At 41.6% G+C, this 21,365-nt stretch overlaps 1 protein-coding gene across 5 annotated transcripts in view; it reads left to right on the top strand.

Annotated features, from left to right (window-relative positions):
- Positions 1-21,365, top strand: part of LOC144781595 (uncharacterized) — a 483,894-nt gene that overhangs the window by 92,616 nt on the left and 369,913 nt on the right. For all 5 annotated transcript variants that reach the window (XM_078660513.1, XM_078660514.1, XM_078660512.1 and 2 more), the window contains exon 2: positions 15,672-15,873. In XM_078660513.1, the coding sequence (XP_078516639.1) occupies positions 15,712-15,873 (162 nt within the window). In that variant the 5' untranslated portion in view covers positions 15,672-15,711. The remainder of the gene's footprint in view (positions 1-15,671; positions 15,874-21,365) is intronic.

The following is a 21,365-nucleotide window of genomic DNA, read 5'->3' as shown; positions in this document are numbered from 1 at the left end:
CATCTTCCCTTCTCAATTAATCGATTAATGATGCACATTAGCCCAGTTAGGTTTGCACACTTCAAGCAAACTTTGCAATTCCTCACAGAACTGTGTAAGGTTTTCTCTAATGTTAGACAATTGTTTCATAACCCCTCGGCTGCGCCACCGCCTTGCGGGAGTGCGGCACTTCCGCAAAACGGGCGGGGCCGCGTCGGCCATTGGCCTACGTCAGCACCAGCGAGGTAGTGCTGCCGACGGCAGCATGGAAGTGGTTAATATTCCTCAAATCATGAGGTGCCCAGGGAACATAAACAGTAGTTCTACCCCAAGGACCGGGGTATTCTCTCAAGGGGTGGGAAGTGTTTCTATCTGACAAAGAGAAACTTTAGTAATCCATGTGCTAGATGAGGGCAGGCATCTAAACTCTTGTTTAGAATCCTAGTAGCCAGTTGTTCCGTGGTCCGTTTTAAACTTTCTTGAATATAGGGCTGCGCTCAAGGGGATAACATCATTCACTGTCTTTTATGTTTTTTCTAAAATGCAGCAAGCAGAGGATAGAACATGTGGTGTAATATAAATCTCAAAATGGCTGCTTCTCCTTGGAAGAAAGCAAGAAGACCATGGGGCAGGGATATAAGTAGGATACGGTAGAAAGCTGAATTCACAAAATATTCAGTTTCTCGCTTGTCCATGACAATTTAAAAATTAGGCTATGCTTACTCGACCTATCAGGCTAAATGTGCAATGTACAACACTGAAATAAAAGAGGGCAGTACTTTTAAATGATAGTTACTTGTCAATAATGCAAATGCTTTGTTAGTACTGTAAGAAAGTATAAAAACGGTTTCATAGGTCTTAAACAAATTATTTGAAACGGATTCTGCACTCACCAACCTCAAAGGCAAGCCCTTTCACTCATAAGGTGAAAGCTGTTCAATACTCTGACCTCTCACCCAGCACCATCTAAAGGTATGCGCCAACCAGAATAAGATATAAAAACTGCTCGCTTCCCAATATTAAGACAATGTTATTATTTTCCAGTAATGCATAACTGACCATCATAATACTGCTGTTTAAATCACACAGTTCATTAGATAGCCTGAAATCCTCCGTGATCTTGCTGGATAGTCCCACATGAGTCAAATCGATTGATTATTCAGTTGGTTATATGGTGTTCCATTTACACAATTCATTTATTATCGCTTTCAACTTAGTACATGCTATTTGTACATTTTTCAATTTGTACCACAAAGGCCCACCTCATGCATTTCATAAATCAAGGGTTACACCCGTTCAGTCTTCCTGATGAGTCACATTGGCCCACATGCATCAAGGTAAATTGCATTCGCAAACGGTGCGAATCGCAAAATTCGGCCGTTTGCGAATGCAATTCTCAAATTTTGGATGCATCATGCTTTTCGCAATTTTAGGAATCGCAACCATGTTGCGATTTCTAAAATTGCGATTGCATTTAAGAAATCGCAATTTGAGATTTCTTAAATGCAATGCATGATTATTTTTAAATTGCGAATTCGCAATTTGGAAGGGGTAAATTAGCATGAAGTTGAACTTCATGCTAATTTACCAAAAACTTTCAAACATGCACAAGTTACATATTTGAAACTTTTAATTTACACACACACATGTCCTTGGGGCATGTGTGTGTGTAAATGGATCTTAAAGTTAAATTTCAGGGGTGCAGGGAGGGGTTCTTTGGACCCCCCCCTGCGCCCTTGAAATTGCATTCACATTTTGTGATTCGCAAAATGAAATTCGCAAAATGTGAATGCCTTCCCATTCATTCCTATGGGCCTTTTGGCCCATAGGAATCAATGGGAAGGGTTTCCTTAATTGCGATTCGCAAATTGTGAATCGCAATTAAGAAAAAATACCGAATCGCAAAAAAAATGCAAATTTTTCATGCATTGCCATTTGCGATTTCTAAATTGTGATTCCTTAATTTTCGCAATTTAGTAATAACAAACGGCAACAATGATGCATCTAATACTCTCCGAATGTCCCCATTAATTGATCTATGGTCAACATAATGTTATCCTTTTCCTCTGCTTTGGACACAGAATTGATGGGAGGATCAGCGACGGGATCCAAATTCATTATCAAATCTGCGTTTTGTGGCCATGTAGGATGGGAGCGCCTTTTACGTTGATATATTCTTTTTATTTACATTTCCTACCACTGCAACTCAACTTGGCCCATAAAAACATAAAATTTTTAATCCTACAGCCAGTATAAATGACCGTACCACATCGCTCTGCTGTAATTTAATCCCTGTCCAAAGTTCCTCATAAATATCCTTAGCTACAGTGCTATACCATGCACCGGAATCCATCCTCAATTCAATATCTATGCCATTAACTGCACCACACGCCGCATCAGCTTTTTAATATTGATCCCTGCACATTGAACTCAATATCATACAGGCACTGTTGACATGCCACCTTTTCATTACACACACTTGCCTTTACTTTTATTGCACCCACTTTACTGGAATGATACTTGCAGCTACAGCTCATACAGTTTGGTTTGCCCTTGCAACAGCTTTAAATGTCTTGACAGACTGTCCAGACTGTCCAGGATAGTGGGTGTTTTGTTAGGGGGAGCGATTAAGAGGAACTCCGTTTTGAGGGAGTTTAGTTTCAAATGGTTTACGGCCAGCCATGTTTGGTTTTTTTGTAGTGTGGTGTTGAGCGATTTGATGTCTTCAAGTGAGTGGATCTTGATGTAGATTTGGGTGTCGTCTGCATACATATGGAAGTGAATCTTGGCGAGGCTGAGAAGTTCTGTGAGAGGTTCCATGAAAAGGTTGAAAAGGGTGGGTGAGAGGGAGTAGCCTTGCGGCACTCCTAACGTGACTGGCATGGAGTTGGACAGGGATTGATTGACCTTGAATCTTTGAAATCCATTTTGGAGGAAAGAGGCGAACCAGTTAAATCCAGCTCCAGACAGTCCCATTCTGTGTTTCAGGAGTTCTAACAAATTGCCGTGTTTGACAGTGTCAAAGGCTGATGACAGGTCGAGTAGGATTAGTAAACAGGCTTCGTTTTGATCCAGGATTTTTAGAACGCCGTCAATTACATGTGTCATGGCTGATTCGGTACTGTGACCTGCTTGAAATTGGTTAAGTAGGTTGAATTGATCAATGTGTCTGCTCAGCTGCATGTTAACACAATTTTCCAGGAGTTTGGCTAGCATAGGTATGTTAGAAATTGGACGATAGGTATTTAGATCTGAAGGGTCAGCTGTTGGTTTCGTAAGGATAGGGGATACCTGATCTGTTTTCAGGATGTCTGGAATAGATCCCTGAAGGGGGGAAGTATTTATGATCTTGGTCCAGAGAGGTAGTAACAGAGGAATGAATTATTTTAAGTAGTTGGCCAAAGCAGGTCTTTGAAATGGTTGGAAGGTTTCAGAGCGGTTAGCGTCTTTAATATGGTATCTTCACTGTAAGTGTTGAAGTAGGACTAAGTTGTGTTGTTTTTGAGGTTGAATTTTGGGAGTTCATTAGCTTGGGCACCTGCATGGGGCAGTGATGAATTATTTTGCATGTCTGAGAGGGATAAGAGGTCCTTGAGTAGGTCTGATTTTATGGATTCTGTTTTTGAAGCGAAGAAGGAGGCAAATTCATCACAATTGGGTAGAGTGTCTGGGATAGCCTTAGGGAGAATGGGTGCGCTCTTGGTTTGAGCTTTGATAAGATCGAATAGTTTTTTGGGTCGGTTCTTGGCTTGGTCTAGTTGAATCCTGAATAAGTCGGTTTTAGATTTTCTGATCTTTCTAAAGTAGGAGTTTCTGGAGATTCTTAGTAGCTTGAGGTGGTCAGCTGAGGGTGCGGATCTCCAACGCCGTTCAATTACTCTAAGAGAGCGTCTGTCTTCATTTAGCCTCCCATCATACCAAGGTTTTGAGTCTTTTGTGGAAGTGCTTTTCAGTTGAAGAGGGGCTATTTTGTCTAGTAGGTTGTTCTTTAAAGCCTGGGAAAAGATAGTTGTAGATTCTGTAAAGCTTTGAGAAAGCCTCTTATATGTCAGTTGTAATCTGTCAAATGAGAAACTGAAGAGAAATTGACTTTCTTCATGAATGGGTATGGAGAAGAAGTCGGAACATACATCCACCATGGTGAACCGTGGGGCATTAGCAAAATACAGGGCAGGAGGGTAGCAGGGACAGAGACAGCAGCAAAACTAGGGATAACCATATTATTAATATCTCTCAAATCTTGAACATATCTGAACACATAGGTCTTCCCTGCCTTTTTAATAAGGCTGACAGGAGTATTAAATGCCATAGCAATCCGTACCAAAACACCTTACTTGATGAGATTTGCAATGACTGGCAACATTCCTGCTTCAGGCATTAGAGGATACTGTGAAATATGCGGTAACCTTTTCATAGGTTTTATTTTTATCTTTACAGGGTTGATAGTAAAATGAACCACGTGTCATTAGCCCCTGTGGGCAATGAGGTGGACGTCACTTATGCAAGCAATTCTGACAGGTCTTCAGACATTTTATAAGGGGGAGGGGGGTTGACAATCAGTTTTGCACAACCGGACAAGGACCTTATCTTCTTCATCTGCATGCATCAGAATTGAGGTAGGCTTCTTCTGGTTTGTAGAAAACCATGCATTTCAACCTATTCAAAATATCACGAGATGAACTCATACATTCTGCCCATGGACTGCACAGATGGGCAGTGGAAGCAGGGTTTAAAGGAAAAGTATGTTTGTCTGTGACGGGACCAAGAGTGAGTCCGGATTCGAAATGGGGTGTGGAACCTTTTTATTTGAAACACCAACTGTGTCTACGGGCAAGCCCAGGAGAGGTAGTGAAGGATATTCACTGTTTTTTAGAGTATATTGGCATGCTCCAGTATTAATCTGATAGTGGGGTTTCTGTTTATTTACTATCAACAGAAGGCCCTTTCTGATCTATATGATCTAAAATGTTGAGGGTACAGACAGTACCTCTTGGGTTGTCCTAGTATTCAGTGTGTGGATTTTGTATGATCTGGTTAAACTCTGGTGGGTCAGATTAACGAGGTACATTTGAAACTCCATTAGGTCAATCCCTTTTCCAGTTTCTCAGTTGCCTACAAGCTGAACATGACCCTCCCACTCCAAGGGCCTCTCCCCTGCCTCTTCAGTTTCACCTCCCAGCTTGCCTTCCTCCTAGGCCCCTCAGTGTTCCCCTGGTGAAGGAGCTTTTCAATCCCCTTCACATTCTGTTGCATATTTTGTTATTTTAAAGACATCAGTTTAGATTCTATAGATTATTACTTGCATACTTAAGAGACAACACAATGATTTGCTACATTTACTAGTTCAGACAGCTTTTTACTTTGCTATCCAAAACAAATTGTAATCAACTGATTTCATACATTCAATGTTAATCCATGCACAAAAGCACCACTTACAGTTTCCGAAGCCATCTTCGAAGGACAGACAATGCCCAAATACCTTGGAAACACATTCTTATGCCGGTTTTAAGTAATCTGCTGGCAACTAAATTTTTTTCTGTTTACAATTCAAGATCTTAGTCCACTATGTTATCACCAAGCACACTTTTACAACTGTATTAATCAATAGCACTGTTTCCCGTGTATAGGGTCCCATTGTTTTCTGGGTCCCGCCTTGGTCATCTTCCCTTCTCAATTAATCGATTAATGATGCACATTAGCCGAGTTAGGTTTGCACACTTCAAGCAAACTTTGCAATTCCTCACAGAACTGTGTAAGGTTTTCTCTAATGTTAGGCAATTGTTTCATAACCCCTCGGCTGCGCCGCTGCCTTGCGGGAGTGCGGCACTTTCGCAAAACGGGCGGGGCCGCGTCGGCCATTGGCCTACGTCAGCACCAGCGAGGTAGTGCTGCCGACGGCAGCATGGAAGTGGTTAATATTCCTCAAATCATGAGGTGCCCAGGGAACATAAACAGTAGTTCTACCCCAAGGACCGGGGTATTCTCTCAAGGGGTGGGAAGTGTTTCTATCTGACAAAGAGAAACTTTTGTAATCCATGTGCTAGATGAGGGCAGGCATCTAAACTCTTGTTTAGAATCCTAGTAGCCAGTTGTTCCGTGGTCCGTTTTAAACTTTCTTGAATATAGGGCTGCGCTCAAGGGGATAACATCATTCACTGTCTTTTATGTTTTTTCTAAAATGCAGCAAGCAGAGGATAGAACATGTGGTGTAATATAAATCTCAAAATGGCTGCTTCTCCTTGGAAGAAAGCAAGAAGACCATGGGGCAGGGATATAAGTAGGATACGGTAGAAAGCTGAATTCACAAAATATTCAGTTTCTCGCTTGTCCATGACAATTTAAAAATTAGGCTATGCTTACTCGACCTATCAGGCTAAATGTGCAATGTACAACACTGAAATAAAAGAGGGCAGTACTTTTAAATGATAGTTAATTGTCAATAATGCAAATGCTTTGTTAGTACTGTAAGAAAGTATAAAAACGGTTTCATAGGTCTTAAACAAATTATTTGAAACGGATTCTGCACTCACCAACCTCAAAGGCAAGCCCTTTCACTCATAAGGTGAAAGCTGTTCAATACTCTGACCTCTCACCCAGCACCATCTAAAGGTATGCGCCAACCAGAATAAGATATAAAAACTGCTCGCTTCCCACTATTAAGACAATGTTATTATTTTCCAGTAACGCATAACTGACCATCATAATACTGCTGTTTAAATCACACAGTTCATTAGATAGCCTGAAATCCTCCGTGATCTTGCTGGATAGTCCCACATGAGTCAAATCGATTGATTATTCAGTTGGTTATATGGTGTTCCATTTACACAATTCATTTATTATCGCTTTCAACTTAGTACATGCTATTTGTACATTTTTCAATTTGTACCACAAAGTCCCACCTCATGCATTTCATAAATCAAGGGTTACACCCGTTCAGTCTTCCTGATGAGTCACATTGGCCCACATGCATCAAGGTAAATTGCATTCGCAAACGGTGCGAATCGCAAAATTCGGCCGTTTGCGAATGCAATTCTCAAATTTTGGATGCATCATGCTTTTCGCAATTTTAGGAATCGCAACCATGTTGCGATTTCTAAAATTGCGATTGCATTTAAGAAATCGCAATTTGAGATTTCTTAAATGCAATGCATGATTATTTTTAAATTGCGAATTCGCAATTTGGAAGGGGTAAATTAGCATGAAGTTGAACTTCATGCTAATTTACCAAAAACTTTCAAACATGCACAAGTTACATATTTGAAACTTTTAATTTACACACACACATGTCCTTGGGGCATGTGTGTGTGTAAATGGATCTTAAAGTTAAATTTCAGGGGTGCAGGGAGGGGTTCTATGCGCCCTTGAAATTGCATTCACATTTTGCGATTCGCAAAATAAAATTCGCAAAATGTGAATGCCTTCCCATTCATTCCTATGGGCCTTTTGGCCCATAGGAATCAATGGGAAGGGTTTCCTTAATTGCGATTCGCAAATTGTGAATCGCAATTAAGAAAAAATACCGAATCGCAAAAAAAAATGCAAATTTTTCATGCATTGCCATTTGCGATTTCTAAATTGTGATTCCTTAATTTTCGCAATTTAGTAATAACAAACGGCAACAATGATGCATCTAATACTCTCCGAATGTCCCCATTAATTGATCTATGGTCCACATAATGTTATCCTTTTCCTCTGCTTTGGACACAGAATTGATGGGAGGATCAGCGACGGGATCCAAATTCATTATCAAATCTGCGTTTTGTGGCCATGTAGGATGGGAGCGCCTTTTACGTTGATATATTCTTTTTATTTACATTTCCTACCACTGCAACTCAACTTGGCCCATAAAAACATAAAATTTTTAATCCTACAGCCAGTATAAATGACCGTACCACATCGCTCTGCTGTAATTTAATCCCTGTCCAAAGTTCCTCATAAATATCCTTAGCTACAGTGCTATACCATGCACCGGAATCCATCCTCAATTCAATATCTATGCCATTAACTGCACCACACGCCGCATCAGCTTTTTAATATTGATCCCTGCACATTGAACTCAATATCATACAGGCACTGTTGACATGCCACCTTTTCATTACACACACTTGCCTTTACTTTTATTGCACCCACTTTACTGGAATGATACTTGCAGCTACAGCTCATACAGTTTGGTTTGCCCTTGCAACAGCTTTAAATGTCTTGACAGACTGTTGTTTTTCCAAACAAAAAAAATCATGCATAATGTATATTCAAACATTGACTTTTGGTCAGTGAGCTTCAGCTGTTGGTCTATTAAAATGCCATTCACATTTTGCATCCACCCACCACAGCGTACATCATGCGTTAATTGCTCAGCCTACTTTTATCCATTGGCTACCTTCACTTTGAGTGACTGCATAAAGCCTGTGCATGTTGTTCATTTCTGCCATGTTAGTGGCAAAGCTAGTTCAAAATGCACTTATTTTATTTTATTTTTTTCTTATCTTTAAATAACTTGATTGTGTCCTTTGATTTCTAATGTAGTTTATGTGCAAAACTGAAATAGCTAAATCTGGTTATAGGTCATGCTCTCAAAATCCCAGGACGTTTCTACCGTCATCCATAAAGCTATATGTTGGTCCTTGCAATATAATGTGCACTTTTCCAATATCTAATTCATTTTTACAGTACCTTTCTTCCATCTGCTTAAACACACTCTAAAAAAGCTTCAACTTCTGCTGGCTTATTTTACAATATTGGAATGTGTTTAAACGCCAGTAAACCTTCCATCCGTAAGTTATGTTTTACTAATTAAAGTTTTCAATGAGGTGAGCAAGTGAAACACCAGTACTTACACTTTAAATACATCTTGACACATTGAACATTCAAACGGATGCTCTCCTGCTGTTTGCAAAACCGTTGATGGCAGGTGAACACTTCATTATAAAATGTTAACCTAATTCCATCGTTTGATAACATACAACAAAAGAAATGCCCATGCATAAACTGGATGGAGAGCAGGCTACTTGGAATTATTTGAATAGATGATCCTCATTCTGTGGTGACCGATGTGAGGGGACGGAAAGCGAGCGTCAGTGGTCCATTGTTCCCAACATTTGAAAAAAAAACAGGGACACTTTGCAGCACAGCTATCAATTCGAAAATTGACCACACCCACTGCCCCAAAGCTCCGCCCACTCCACCCAATCCACATAATTAGCATAATTTAACACCGCATACTTATCATAGTGCAGATTATAGGGTCTACTCAATGAAGAGAGAATTGAGAGGGGGATTTCAGACTTAAGGCCAAAGTAGCTGAGTTGGAAAAATTCTCCCATTCAGCTGCATGGGAGAATTTTTCCAACTCGGCTACTTTGGCCTGAAGTTTGAAATTCCCATTGCACTTCACTGCAATTTTCTCCAAAGTGTAATTGCCGGGACTGGCCCGGGATAGTGAATTCAGCTTGCCGGGACTGTCCCGGCAAAAACAGGACATCTGGCAGCTATGGTGGTCTCCATGAGTAGATCATCCGCTGAAAAAGCAACCACTTGCTCCTTGCTCAGTTTCCTCTTCCGGCCAAGAAATTAGAGAATGTGCTGTAAGGTATGTCTATTTTTTTTCCGGGGGTGTTCCATTAAAGGTACACGCAGAGCTTCTACTTGGGGTATTCCCAACACCTTTGTGCAACATTATTGGCTTTAAGTGAAAAGTTCATAGACACTTTTACCGTTCTGAAAACTTGTCACATAGGGTTTTTGCGATGAAATCTACACTTTACTAGCAGCCTTTAGGCCTTAAGTACTTTTATTTCGTACTCCATGCCAAAATTGTTAGTGTTTGGCATATGTTTTAGTCATTCAGGAGGTACATGAGGAAAAGGGACATGGGTGTAATGCCACAGGTATTTTAGTGGTAATCTTACTTTGCCACTGTCCTACACTTCCTTGTCCCAGTCCTTATGTCCTAGCCTGACGCATTGTCATCAAAAAGGTGCTTCAGGGTGGACGACTGTAGACTATTTATGTATAGTCGTTTATCAAGTTATTTATCTTCTTGATGGGTGTGATGACGATTACTGAAAGGTAAGCAGGTCAGTGCTATGGCTTAATTCCAACTTCAGGTTAGTTGTTCCTTGTGAATGGCCTAATGCTGGTGAAACTCTGCTGCACCTACCCGTGGGATCTCCAGCTTCTACAAGCTATTCTTATTCACACCAAAACCCCTGTCATAGGGAGAAGTGAGTACACCAGGCACCTCAGTCCTCCATAATCCCCTCAAAAATACAGAGTACCAAGAGTCTGCCCTCAATTGTCACATCGAAACGGTCAGTGAGGCAGTCCTTTGACTTTCTCAAAGTTGCTCCTCTTATAGGCACTGTATGAGGATAGTCACTGACTCTGTGTACAAGAGCATTTGAGTCCTTAGGCACTCAACTGTGCCAGACAGCCTGTGTGTTCTTGTGCACTTGTCCCTGGACGCACTTAGCAATTTCATTAGCCCACACGTATTGCTTTGGTTACCGTATTCCACCTTGTGCACTATATGAGTCCAGAGCAATTTGCCCCTTTGCACATACTGTGCACTGTTGTGGTTAGAGTGTGGCGGGCTTTTCTTTAATCACAGTCGCCGTTTCATTATGCCTGCATCTTCTCTTTCACTTATCTTGCCCGGGTTTTTTTTTTAACTTTCATATTTCTCCCACAATTTCCCGACATTAATATAGATTCTCCTTAATGACCAATAAATACACACTTGGTTGAATATCCAGAGGATCGTATTGTTTGCATCATCTCTTTATTACGACATTCTTAGCAGCCTGACACAAGAATAGCCACGAAACGTTGCTAAGCAACTAGAATGTTTGCTATAGAGGTCGCAAGGCCTTGACTGCAGCATCTTGTCTTCTTTCTTGTGCTCTGGCCAGATAGGTAGCCTTTTCTCTCATATCCCTAATATATTTAAGCTATGTTTATTATCTGTATTCATTGTATTAATTAGACTACTACTTAGTTATTTACCTGTAATGTTCATTTCGGGGAATATGAATATTTAAATACGTTTTTTGTAAAGTTGTATATGCAATAGTCAATCACATTTGCTTGTTTTCGGTAGCATAGTGTTTTTACCCTTAATCTCCGATTTGTAAAATATACAGATCACAAATTATGTTCTGTAATATTCATAAAAACACCGGTCTATACTTGCTACTGGGGGCGAAACACGTGTTGGCTGTGGTTCTACTCTGCAAACTCTGAGTTGATGATAATAGCAGATATAAACGGCTGTCCCACCTGCTGACACAATTACGTTAAAAATATGAACAAAAGTAAGGCGGAAATAGAAAAGAAGAACGATTTAAATATTTGTAAACAAAGACCATTGCCTCTATTTGGTATACACCTGTTACAACGCATTTGTTACTCCGCACTACCATTACAACGCGACTTTTATAACGCATACCATTACAACGCATTGCGCTGGGGGGCGCTATAGGATAGGGAATGGTATAATTTACTATCCAACACCTTCCCTAGGGTCCACGGGGACTGGAGTTAGAATAGTAAATTATACTTACCACTATCCAGCACCCCAAAGCGCTATGCGTTGTAATGGTATGCGTTGTAATGGTCGCGTTGTAATGGTAGGTAGTTGTAACGGTATGCGGAGTAACGTCATACATCCCTCTATTTAGTAGAGCTAACATAATATTGTCCAAATCCTGATGAGGTTACTTCATGAAATGTAAAAACAAATACACCTAGCAGAATGTGTTATTCGTGAACACAGCTATTGTTCTTTTTCCACACTTTCCTCTCTGTTTACATGGTACATAGGTTATTGTGTGAAATGTTCTGTTTATTCTAAGTGAAACAAAAAGGTAGGCTTGTCAAGGGTTTAAAAACACTCCAGTGTTCAATAACTAATGGGTAAATAGTAACCTTTGATATTTTTAGGAAAACTTTGTGTAATAGTTCTCACATTCTTTGATAGTCTTTTCTCCATTTCACCTACTTTCCATTAATCTCTGATTTGGTTCTAACACAAAGTGCACATTTGTGACCTTTCTCAAGTTCATCAGAGCTCTACCCTATCATCTGCCTTCGTGGGGAAGATCCAATACATTGTGATATACCATGGAAAGCCCACCATTTCAGTTTATGGCATTGGCTACAAAGCTTCCCAGTGCTTCACATTCTTTCTTGGCTTCTGCAGTCTTTCTCCATATCATTTATTTAAAACATAAAGACAATTAAGGAGCGAGTACAAAGGGCTTGCTATTTGTGCCATTTCTTAAATATACACAAAAAAGTACATTTGAAGGAGTTTCCTTTAATTCCCCCGGCCTACTGAGAAAATAAAATGAAAGCACTTAGCGTTTGTGTCCGAATTAAAAACATTTTTTTCATTGCTGCAATATAGGTTATTTTCTGGTTTAAAAAAACCATATTATAACATTGTAGTTTTCCACTTTAATTTCAACCCAGTCTAAAATAATTACATTGCTTTTCTCCTCATTTAAAGAAATAAATGTATGTTTTCTAATTTTTCCACATGAAGGCAACATATGCTTCTAGTGAACAGTTCCTCAACTCTTGGTGCTCTTGCTTTCCTGTGACTCTGACCTCCGTGCCTATATTTAGAATTCCATCTAGTCCATGATGAAACCTACATTTGGTTGGATGACGAATTAACCTTTGGGGCTATTTGCCCAAAGGCAGAAATACACAGAGCAAATTCCTATTTTTTATCAGTCACAGGCGCAGATTTTTGTTGATCACAGACTCCTGTGCTGGTGAATGTGCCTTGTCAGAGGCAGCAGTGAAGGTCTCCCGTAGTGCTATGGGGTCCTGTGTGGCGCTGGCAAAATCCTCCACCTTAATGCGGGAAGCTCTTTCCCCAGAAGGTAAGATTAGTACCTGAAAGCGAGTTCCACTCGCTACATCGCAATAATCAACCCCACAGGTGAACTTGCAAAGAAGGTACAATTTTTATGCCTGAAAACAGACACCAGCTTTTGTTTGCGTTGGTTTTGCCTTTCTGGACCGCAAAATATGTTCCGTGGATAGGATGTGGAAGCTAACCCCTGCTAATTTGATTGACTGACAGCAACCAGCCAAGAGGTTCTATCCAAGGGACCTATTGCTATTGGTTGAAAGGGTTCCACAAAATTGGTGAAGCATGATGTAATCCCGTCAATTAGGGCGACCATCTTAACACTTAGGCTCCTGATTACACGTTGAATTTAGATGTCATTATATTTTATGTTTGCAGGACTCGTGGGATATGTAGTCTTTTATTGTTTTATCTTCATTAATAAATAGTGTTTTGAATTTGGCTATAGAGTTTTGAGATAAAAGACAGTATAATCCTCATCTTCAGTCCTTACATAGAATATTTTCCTGTCCTGAGACCATTCTGATCGTAATAGTGATGGTGCGAGCTGCTCATGATCTGCGTGCTGGCTTGCTATCTTGCAATGGTCCATGTACCGCAGTGGGATATCGCTTCTTTCAGTGCTTTGAATTTCAGTCTATGGTAAGCAGAAGTAGATCCGTGAATAACCATTGTCACGCTGGGATTCATACACGTCAAACAAGAAACACATTTTTCGCCAAATCCAAAAACGAAATTAAACTGTTTTGTGTAATAAAACGTAGACACTTATAAAAAGCTCTCAATTGTAAGGTGTTGAGCTCAGGTTTATTTAATGACTTTCATAATTTATCCTCACAAGGTTTGTGGTTATTACTAGAGATGGATACTTAATAATAACTTCATTTTTTTACAATGCACATTTTGTTAAATGCTCCTCTACACCCCAGGTACTCCCCTAATTCACTGTAGTGACAATCATGCATTAAATATAAATTAGGAATGCAGCAAGAACTGGATAAATTGTATCATATGTTATGAGTTGTGTATTCCCTGTACACACATTTCAGGTAAAACTGATAACAGTTAATATACATGGCATATGATAGTGTGAGCTCTAGTCTGTCATCCTTACTGGCAATCCTACTGTTGACATTTCAATTGCATTTAAGATCGATACCTTAGTTAACCACACCACTAAAAATTAGGATCCAGTTGCTTGATCACTCTGTTGAGACACCTGAGGATTTAGTTGACGTGACTATTTAATCCCTTCACATATTCTGTTTTTCTAAAATTATTTTTATATATCTTGCAATTCCCATATGCACTGGAATGCTGATGAGGGAATGCCTTGGGTCCATCCCGATGAAGTTAAGGATACAAGCTTCCAGTGGCCCTAACACACAGGCAGAACATCTTTTTGTCGGAGCCAGATACATTTCCCAGTAAATCAAAGTGCATCCTAACACTGATAGATTTGGATATTGGGCTCAACCAGGAGAAACCAATAGCTTAGCTCCCCCTTTGGGCACTGAAAGTGCCTTCTGTAGCAAACAATCGATTTGTTTGCTATTTGTGAAAATTCAGTATTCTACACAATCGGGTTTCACATAAATCTCTTTGACACATTAGGGAACAACCGCAACTCACATGTATGCATTCAAAGTAACAAAGTACTTGTATGAAATGTACTGACTCATCAAAAGTGTAAATGCCAAAACAAATTATTTTCTCTGTAAACAAGGGATTGTACCGGAGTATTGTGGTTAAAATAAATCGGATAAAAATATTGTGTTCTAAATATCGTTTTACAAAAATATTTCTGCATTGGAGTTAATAAACGACAGTATACACCCAACAGAGCAATATTTTTATATGGCAATGTTTAGGCCACAGTATTTGTCAAAAACATTTTGTTATCAATATTCTAATAAACAATTCTGAATAGTGCTGAACGCAAGGCCATGATATGTACCGATCAGCTTGAAATGCATTCATTTTAAATCATTTGACTCATCCTTCTGTCAAGATCTGAATACACTACTGTTTACATCAGTGTCCTTATGGTAGTGCCACCTTTTTCCGCTAAAGACCATGAGTCGCGCAGAATTGAGCACAACGTAGGCCCCTACGAATCGCGCATTCCTTGTTGCCCAGAAAGATCAGTCCAAAACTAGAACTATTTGGTATAAGCTACATTTTAAACCCCTTACCACCATTTTGATGGTATACATTCAGTTTTTTTTAAAGGAAATCATTAACGCTAGGAGTAACTTTGGGAAATACAACATAGTTCTAACCATATTCGAGCAGGTTACTTCTGACACTGATGCTAACAACAACTGCTACTGATTGTACAGCTTTGCCTAAATTCAGCCAAACCCTGGGATTCTCCCCTTAGGTTTCCTTTTAGATCTAAGTTCCCTCTTTCACTTTGTACCATGGTTTAATCCTCCCTCGGTCCCTTCCTGACAGGCAATGTTTCACTTTTTCCCTGTATCTTCTACATGATCTATAAATCCGTACTTGATCTGTTTCATCCTGCACCGTGCTTGCCATGTCTCCTGACCTTGTGCCCTGTTATATATGTCTCTGGCATGACCTTTCTCTGTCACATTGTATAATTCTTTAACCTGTGCAGCTATTGACCATCTTCTGTCTCATCCCTTATCCTCTGTCAGGCTTCCTTGACCATTGGTCTTCCCCTCCTCTTACACTTACCATCCCTAACATTTCCATTCCCTTGTTCTACCTTGCTTGTTTGATGCCCTTTCTTGACACCACAACTCCCCTGAAAGCTTCTCTTCCGTAACCTGGTTTTCTCCTCCGACAGGTAATGAGACAGGAGTCCGCAGAGTAGCCAGCAAGCCATCATGAGCTGGACAGCAGAGGAATGGAAAGTGGGGCTCCCCAGCAGGGCCCTGCAGAAGATCTCGGAGCAAGAGAGGCAGCTCGAGAAGCTGTCCAAGGAGAAGCAGCAGAAACAGTTGCAGATGCAGGCTCTAGATATGACTCTGCACAAACAGAAACAGAAGGTATGTCACGCAAAAATCTTAGGAAGTGGCCCCTGGTTTTTCAGTTACCGTGCTAGTTTTGTGGGATCACCTTTGCATCAGCCCTCAAGGGCACAAAACCTCACACATTTGGCTAGGTGGAATAGAAGTAGTTCTTCCGGCCCAGCGAGTTTGTGGACAGGCTGAAATGCATTCCTGAGAATCCCTATGCTGTACAGATTTGATTTTAGTAAAGCATATAACCATCAAAAGACAAAGCATGTTAAAAACGTAACTTTAATTTATTGATGGCGTTGCACACTTTAAACCTAGTCCGAATGTTCAGGATTCACGAAGGAAAAGTTATACTCAGAAAAGAAATGCTGGCCCTTTCCTAGGGATGTCGCGTGCTACACATACGTGAATTTTTAAAGGCACTGGAAGTGTTGTTGTGTATTTTTCTCAAACGAATATTGAGAATTTGTGTGTCATTATGAGGAATAAATATTAACCGCTTTTCTCTCGCGATGTTGGTTGTATTTTCAAAGTGAATTGAGCATGAGTGTTGAATTCTGTTTCTTAAAGGAATGTCGAGTGTTTCCATAAGTGAGATGACTCATGGGTGATTTTCAGTCATTAAGAGGAATGTTTGTGTTTTAACGTCCTTAAGAGGAAGCTGGTGTTTTCCCCAAATTAGAAGACCGTGTACTCGTGTTCCTGTTAGCAAAATAAATGTTGCTTTTATGTCACTGAGAGATTTTGGGGTATTTTTTGCCAGCGAGAGCAGTGAGTCTAAGAATCTCTCAGTAGGAGGTATGGTGATTTTTTTTTCTTAGTAAGAGAAACGTTGTGCGTCTTTTCCTTTAAAAGAAGAGTTGAGTGTTTTCCTGCAGATAAAGAGGCATGTTGGCTGTTTTGCTGTTCATGAGCGAAATGTTGTTTTTTTTGCTTTTGGTGAGAAAAGTTTTGAAAATTCTTCTGTCTGTAAGACACCTACAGTTGTTTCTTGTTCCAGAGAGTATTAGTATGTATTATCTTGTTAGCGAGAGCAAATTCTTTTTTTCCTGTTCATTTTCCTGTACGTTGAAGAATCAGAGCTCCACTGCATCCTAGATCTATAGCATGTAATAACTTCTCCTGCCTTCAGAATTTCTAAATGCTGGCCCTGGCCCAGGTACTGGAGACGTCCATAAGATCAAATGGTAGTGTTCAATGGATCTAAAAGTAGGCCTGGGAGGAGTTCACGGTGTTCCGTTATGCGGTACTCTACGAAGTGACCCAAAAACTCAGCTGCGCTATGTGGAATTCCTCAAGCAGAGGCGTGCATTTGATCATGCTGTTTTTGTTGATTTTCAGCGCCTTGTGTTTGTTCTGTGCTGTAAAATCAGCGCTAACGCCACCATGCGCAGTGCAAGAGTACACTGCTTCTTTTCTTGGCGCTCAATTTGATTTTCTACCTGAGTAGCAGCTTTCTTAACGCGAACAGATGGTTTCTCAATGCTAGCGGTTGTGACCATCCGCACCACCCACGTTGAGTAATCTGACCGCCTGCGTTGAGAAATCTTGCTGGGAGGTGGATTTCCCTCGCTCGCCAACTTGACGTTGGCGAGCTAGACCTGTGCATGCTCCGCGGAGCATGCAATTTGGGACCTCATTGGGAATCGCAAACAGTGTCTGAGACACTGTTGTACATTCACTTTTGCGAGTCGCAATTTGACACAATTTGTGATTCGCAAAAGTGAATGGTTGTACATCTGGCCCTAGGATCTGAATTAAGACACTAGTGGCTCATAAGTGTGTGAGCAGCTCTCCAAGTTGCTGCCTTATAGAGCTCAAAGATTGGAATATTTCTTAGTAACGTGCAATAGCTGCTTTACCTCTGTTGGATGGGGTTTTGGTGTTCCAGGTACGGTTTTGATAGCTTTCTAGTAAAACAGGATAATACAAGAGATAATCCATTTACATAAAAAAAAATCACTGTGGCAAATCATGTTAGTAAAGTACCATAGTTTACAAATAATGTTTTTTTTTTTTTTTTTTAAACCTTTATTGACATTTCAACCAAATACAAGTATGGGCCTACAACCCCCGGGGCTGGCCGCTAAGCAGTTAGATTAACAGAGAGCAATTTTTAATCACATGCAGCACCTCGGGGAGCAGAATCACCACGCTAGCGTACTCTTGGTCACTGAACAGCACAAGTAGAAAAACAGGATGTAAAAGGTTTTCATTTTATAGTATAGTAAGAAGGATCAGGTGCCGAACAATTTCCCAGCAGCGAAAAACGGCAGGCAGAATAGTAAACGTGTCAACAGTAAACAGTAATCGGTCAAATCAATGGCGCTGGAACAGGCGGTTCAGGATATGAGGGAATATTACGGTCAATTTGTGCCTGCTAGTCACCTGCCCTAAGACCCAGAGAACACCACGAAAATTGAGGCACAGATGAAAAAGCAGTGATTGATACCAAAGGAAACCCACTGCACTGATCCAGAAAAAGAAAAAGACAAAGAAAAATAAGAGAAGAGAAAAAAGGCCATAGAAACAAAAATAAAAACGAAAAATCCCCTCCCCCAACCCCCCACCCTGCACCCCTGCAGATGACTACGGCCCCCCCCCCCCCAGCAGTGTGCCTGTCGCCCGAGAACCAAACCCGAAATATAGAAGAAACAGAGAAAAAGGAGAAAGAAAGGAAACCCCACCCAGCGGGGAAGTGGAGGAGGGCGATAGTCTATGCGCTCCCGGTCTCTCCCCCCCGCCCTAACAAAGGGGGCCCCCTAAGCCAGCACGAATAAAGTTGTCCACCATACAAAAATGCCCCGGGGGAAACCACAAACCCCCCGCCCCGGAATCCGTCTGTTAATGAAGCAGTCCCGTTACCAATAGGTCCATCGTAAACAATTCAACCCACAATCTCAGCCTTGGCCCTGTCTATCAAAGTTGCCGAGTACCTCGGATAAGTAAAGCCCCATCCCCGGGAAGTCAAAAGTCACACAGAAGCAGCCGGAGCTTGGGCCAGCAAACAGGAGAGGAATAGCAAATCCCAACGCACACGGCTTGCACAAACGACGTCCCTCCCCGTCTCCGAAGCCAAGCATCGTTACATCCGCCATGTTGGGAGACCGATTGGGGAGGGGGTGCGACTCGTTCCGATACAGATTATAGTGTGGGCCAACAGTGTCCAGGATGAGGGAAGCAGTGAAATGTTCCGATAACTGTAGGACCGATGTTTCCGAGAACGTAAGAGAGTCACCAATCTCAGCACACACGATGAGTTCCATTTCTTCGGGGGCAGGCACAGCTTCCAGCACCGGATCCAAACGCGCCACTAGGGCACCCAACTGGAGGCAGGTCGGCTGCCAGGTCCCAAAAATCAAGTCAGGGCGTGCTCCCGGTCCTATGATCCCATCTGCTGCCGACAGCAAATGATTGACCTGGGCCCTCACCGTCGCGTGAAGCGCCGCAAGTTCCGCCATTACCATCCGCAAGGAAGGGCCACATTGGGTCCGTTCCGCCAAGTTCCATACGTCCGCAGACATAACGATCCCCACAGAGAGGCGCCTTCTCCGGGGCAGGATACGCCGGAGCAGAAACAAGCCGTGAGGGACGGGCCAGCAGCACGCAGCAACGTGCGGCGGGACCCCCACCCCGGGGCACCAGCGGTGCTAGTGCCGGGCCTCCGGGCCGGGGCCCCCGCGACGCAGCACCGCGCGCCACCCGTCACCTCACCTCAGGTACAGCACCAGGCAGCAGATGGTTGCAAAGTAGTCCAGAGAAATTTTCAAAAGTTCCAAAGACCGGACCCAACCACTCTCCTCAGTCCGTTGTTGTTCACTTTGGACCCGGGTAGACCAGCAATCGAGTCCCCGGCTTCCAGTCTGGGTTAGGCCTCAAAACAGTTTCGATGTTACTTCACCCCAGAACATCAGAAAAATTCCGCGGTCACACCATCGGGGTGCCGACTAGTTCACCCACACGAATCCGGGGCAGGAGATCAGGATATTCGACAGGATAAGCGAGCGTAGGACGGAGGTCAGCGGAGCCGGGAGACTATGCGGCCATCTTGGTTGGTGTCGTAGCTCCTCCCTGGCCAGTTTACAAATAATTGTTTGGACTTTTGAAAGTCTTTAGGGCTTGTCCAGATATAATTTTATTATTTATTTATTTATGTATTTGAAAGTTTTATATAGCGCTGGCTAGACCCGAGGGTATCAGAGCGCTCTACAAAACATAGCATTGAAAGGATTCACAGTTGACATTGTATAACAAAGGAGATGAAAACAGTATAACATAAAATATGTATCTCAAAGAGTAACAGACAATCCAACATTCAGTCCGAGGCACAGGCGCTGAATTGGATGACCATATTGACTGGTCCTGTTAGTGTAGAAAACTCAGGGGGTGGGTTATGGTATTTGTTCAGCGGTAGAGTTTTGCGTTTCTGTTTAAAGCAGGTATAGGAAGGGTTGCAGCGAAGATCTTTAGGAAGAGAGTTCCAAATCGATGGAGCGTTACCTGAGCAAGAGCGTTTCTGAGGTGATTTTTTTCCAATTTGTGAGGGATGAGAAGAAGTGAGTCAGAACTTCTTAGAGCCCGAGTTTTGCCCATTCTCAATAGTTTTTTTAATAAATATTTAGGGGTTGCGGTATGAAGGGCCTTGCCGGTGATACACGCTCTCTTTAAGATGCCGCTTCCTTCTCTAGGGAGCCAATTGAGACTCTTGAGAGCAGGTGAGATGTGGGCAAATCTTCTGGCACCTGTGAGGAGTCTAGCAGCTGCATTAAGAGTTGGTCTAAGAGGTGCTAGGTGGCTTTTTGGTGTCCCAGTGATAATGGCAAAGCCATAATCAAGTATTTGTACTACAGTCTTTAGGTCTTCAAGTGGGATAAAAGTTTTGATTTTCTTGAGATTTTTTAGGGTGTAGAGTGTACTTTTGGCAGAATTGTTGATGTGTTTTTTCATTGACATGTTTTTCTCTAGGGTGATTCCTAGGGACTTCACAAAGTTGGAGAGTGTGAAAGCACAGCTAAGAGTGTCAATGTTTTGGAGCCAGTTTTGGATTGGTGATGGCTTGTCATTTGGAGAAAAGAGTAACAGGTCCGTTTTATTGTGGTTGTTTTAGGTGATTAGTGCTTTGCCAGTTTTGTATCTTGTTTATTGTGGTATTCAGCTGGCAAATTGTCACAGTGGGATGATATTTTGTAGTAGAGTTGTGTTTTGTCAGCTTACAGGTGATATTTCACCCCTGAATATTTAAGGATAATAGCGATGGGTTCCATGAAGAGGTTCAAAAGGGCTGGGGCAAAGATGGAGTCTTGTGGAACTCCTTTTGGAACTGGTTTAGGTTGTGAGAGACAGCTGCTGATTTTTATATGTTGCAAGCGATGTTGTAGATAGGACGTAAACCATCTCAGGGCTGTGCCATTGACACCATTGCGATTTCTGTGGGTCTGAAGTAAATCTTGGTGATTGACTGTATCAGATGCTGCCAATAGGTCTGGTAGGATTAGAAAGCAAGAGTCACCTTTGTCTAA

The sequence above is a fragment of the Lissotriton helveticus genome, chromosome 9, assembly GCF_964261635.1.
Source record: "Lissotriton helveticus chromosome 9, aLisHel1.1, whole genome shotgun sequence".
NCBI classification, from domain to species: Eukaryota; Metazoa; Chordata; class Amphibia; order Caudata; family Salamandridae; genus Lissotriton; species Lissotriton helveticus.
Note: the sequence above shows the minus strand (reverse complement) of the source record. Positions and strands in the feature narration are given on the sequence as shown.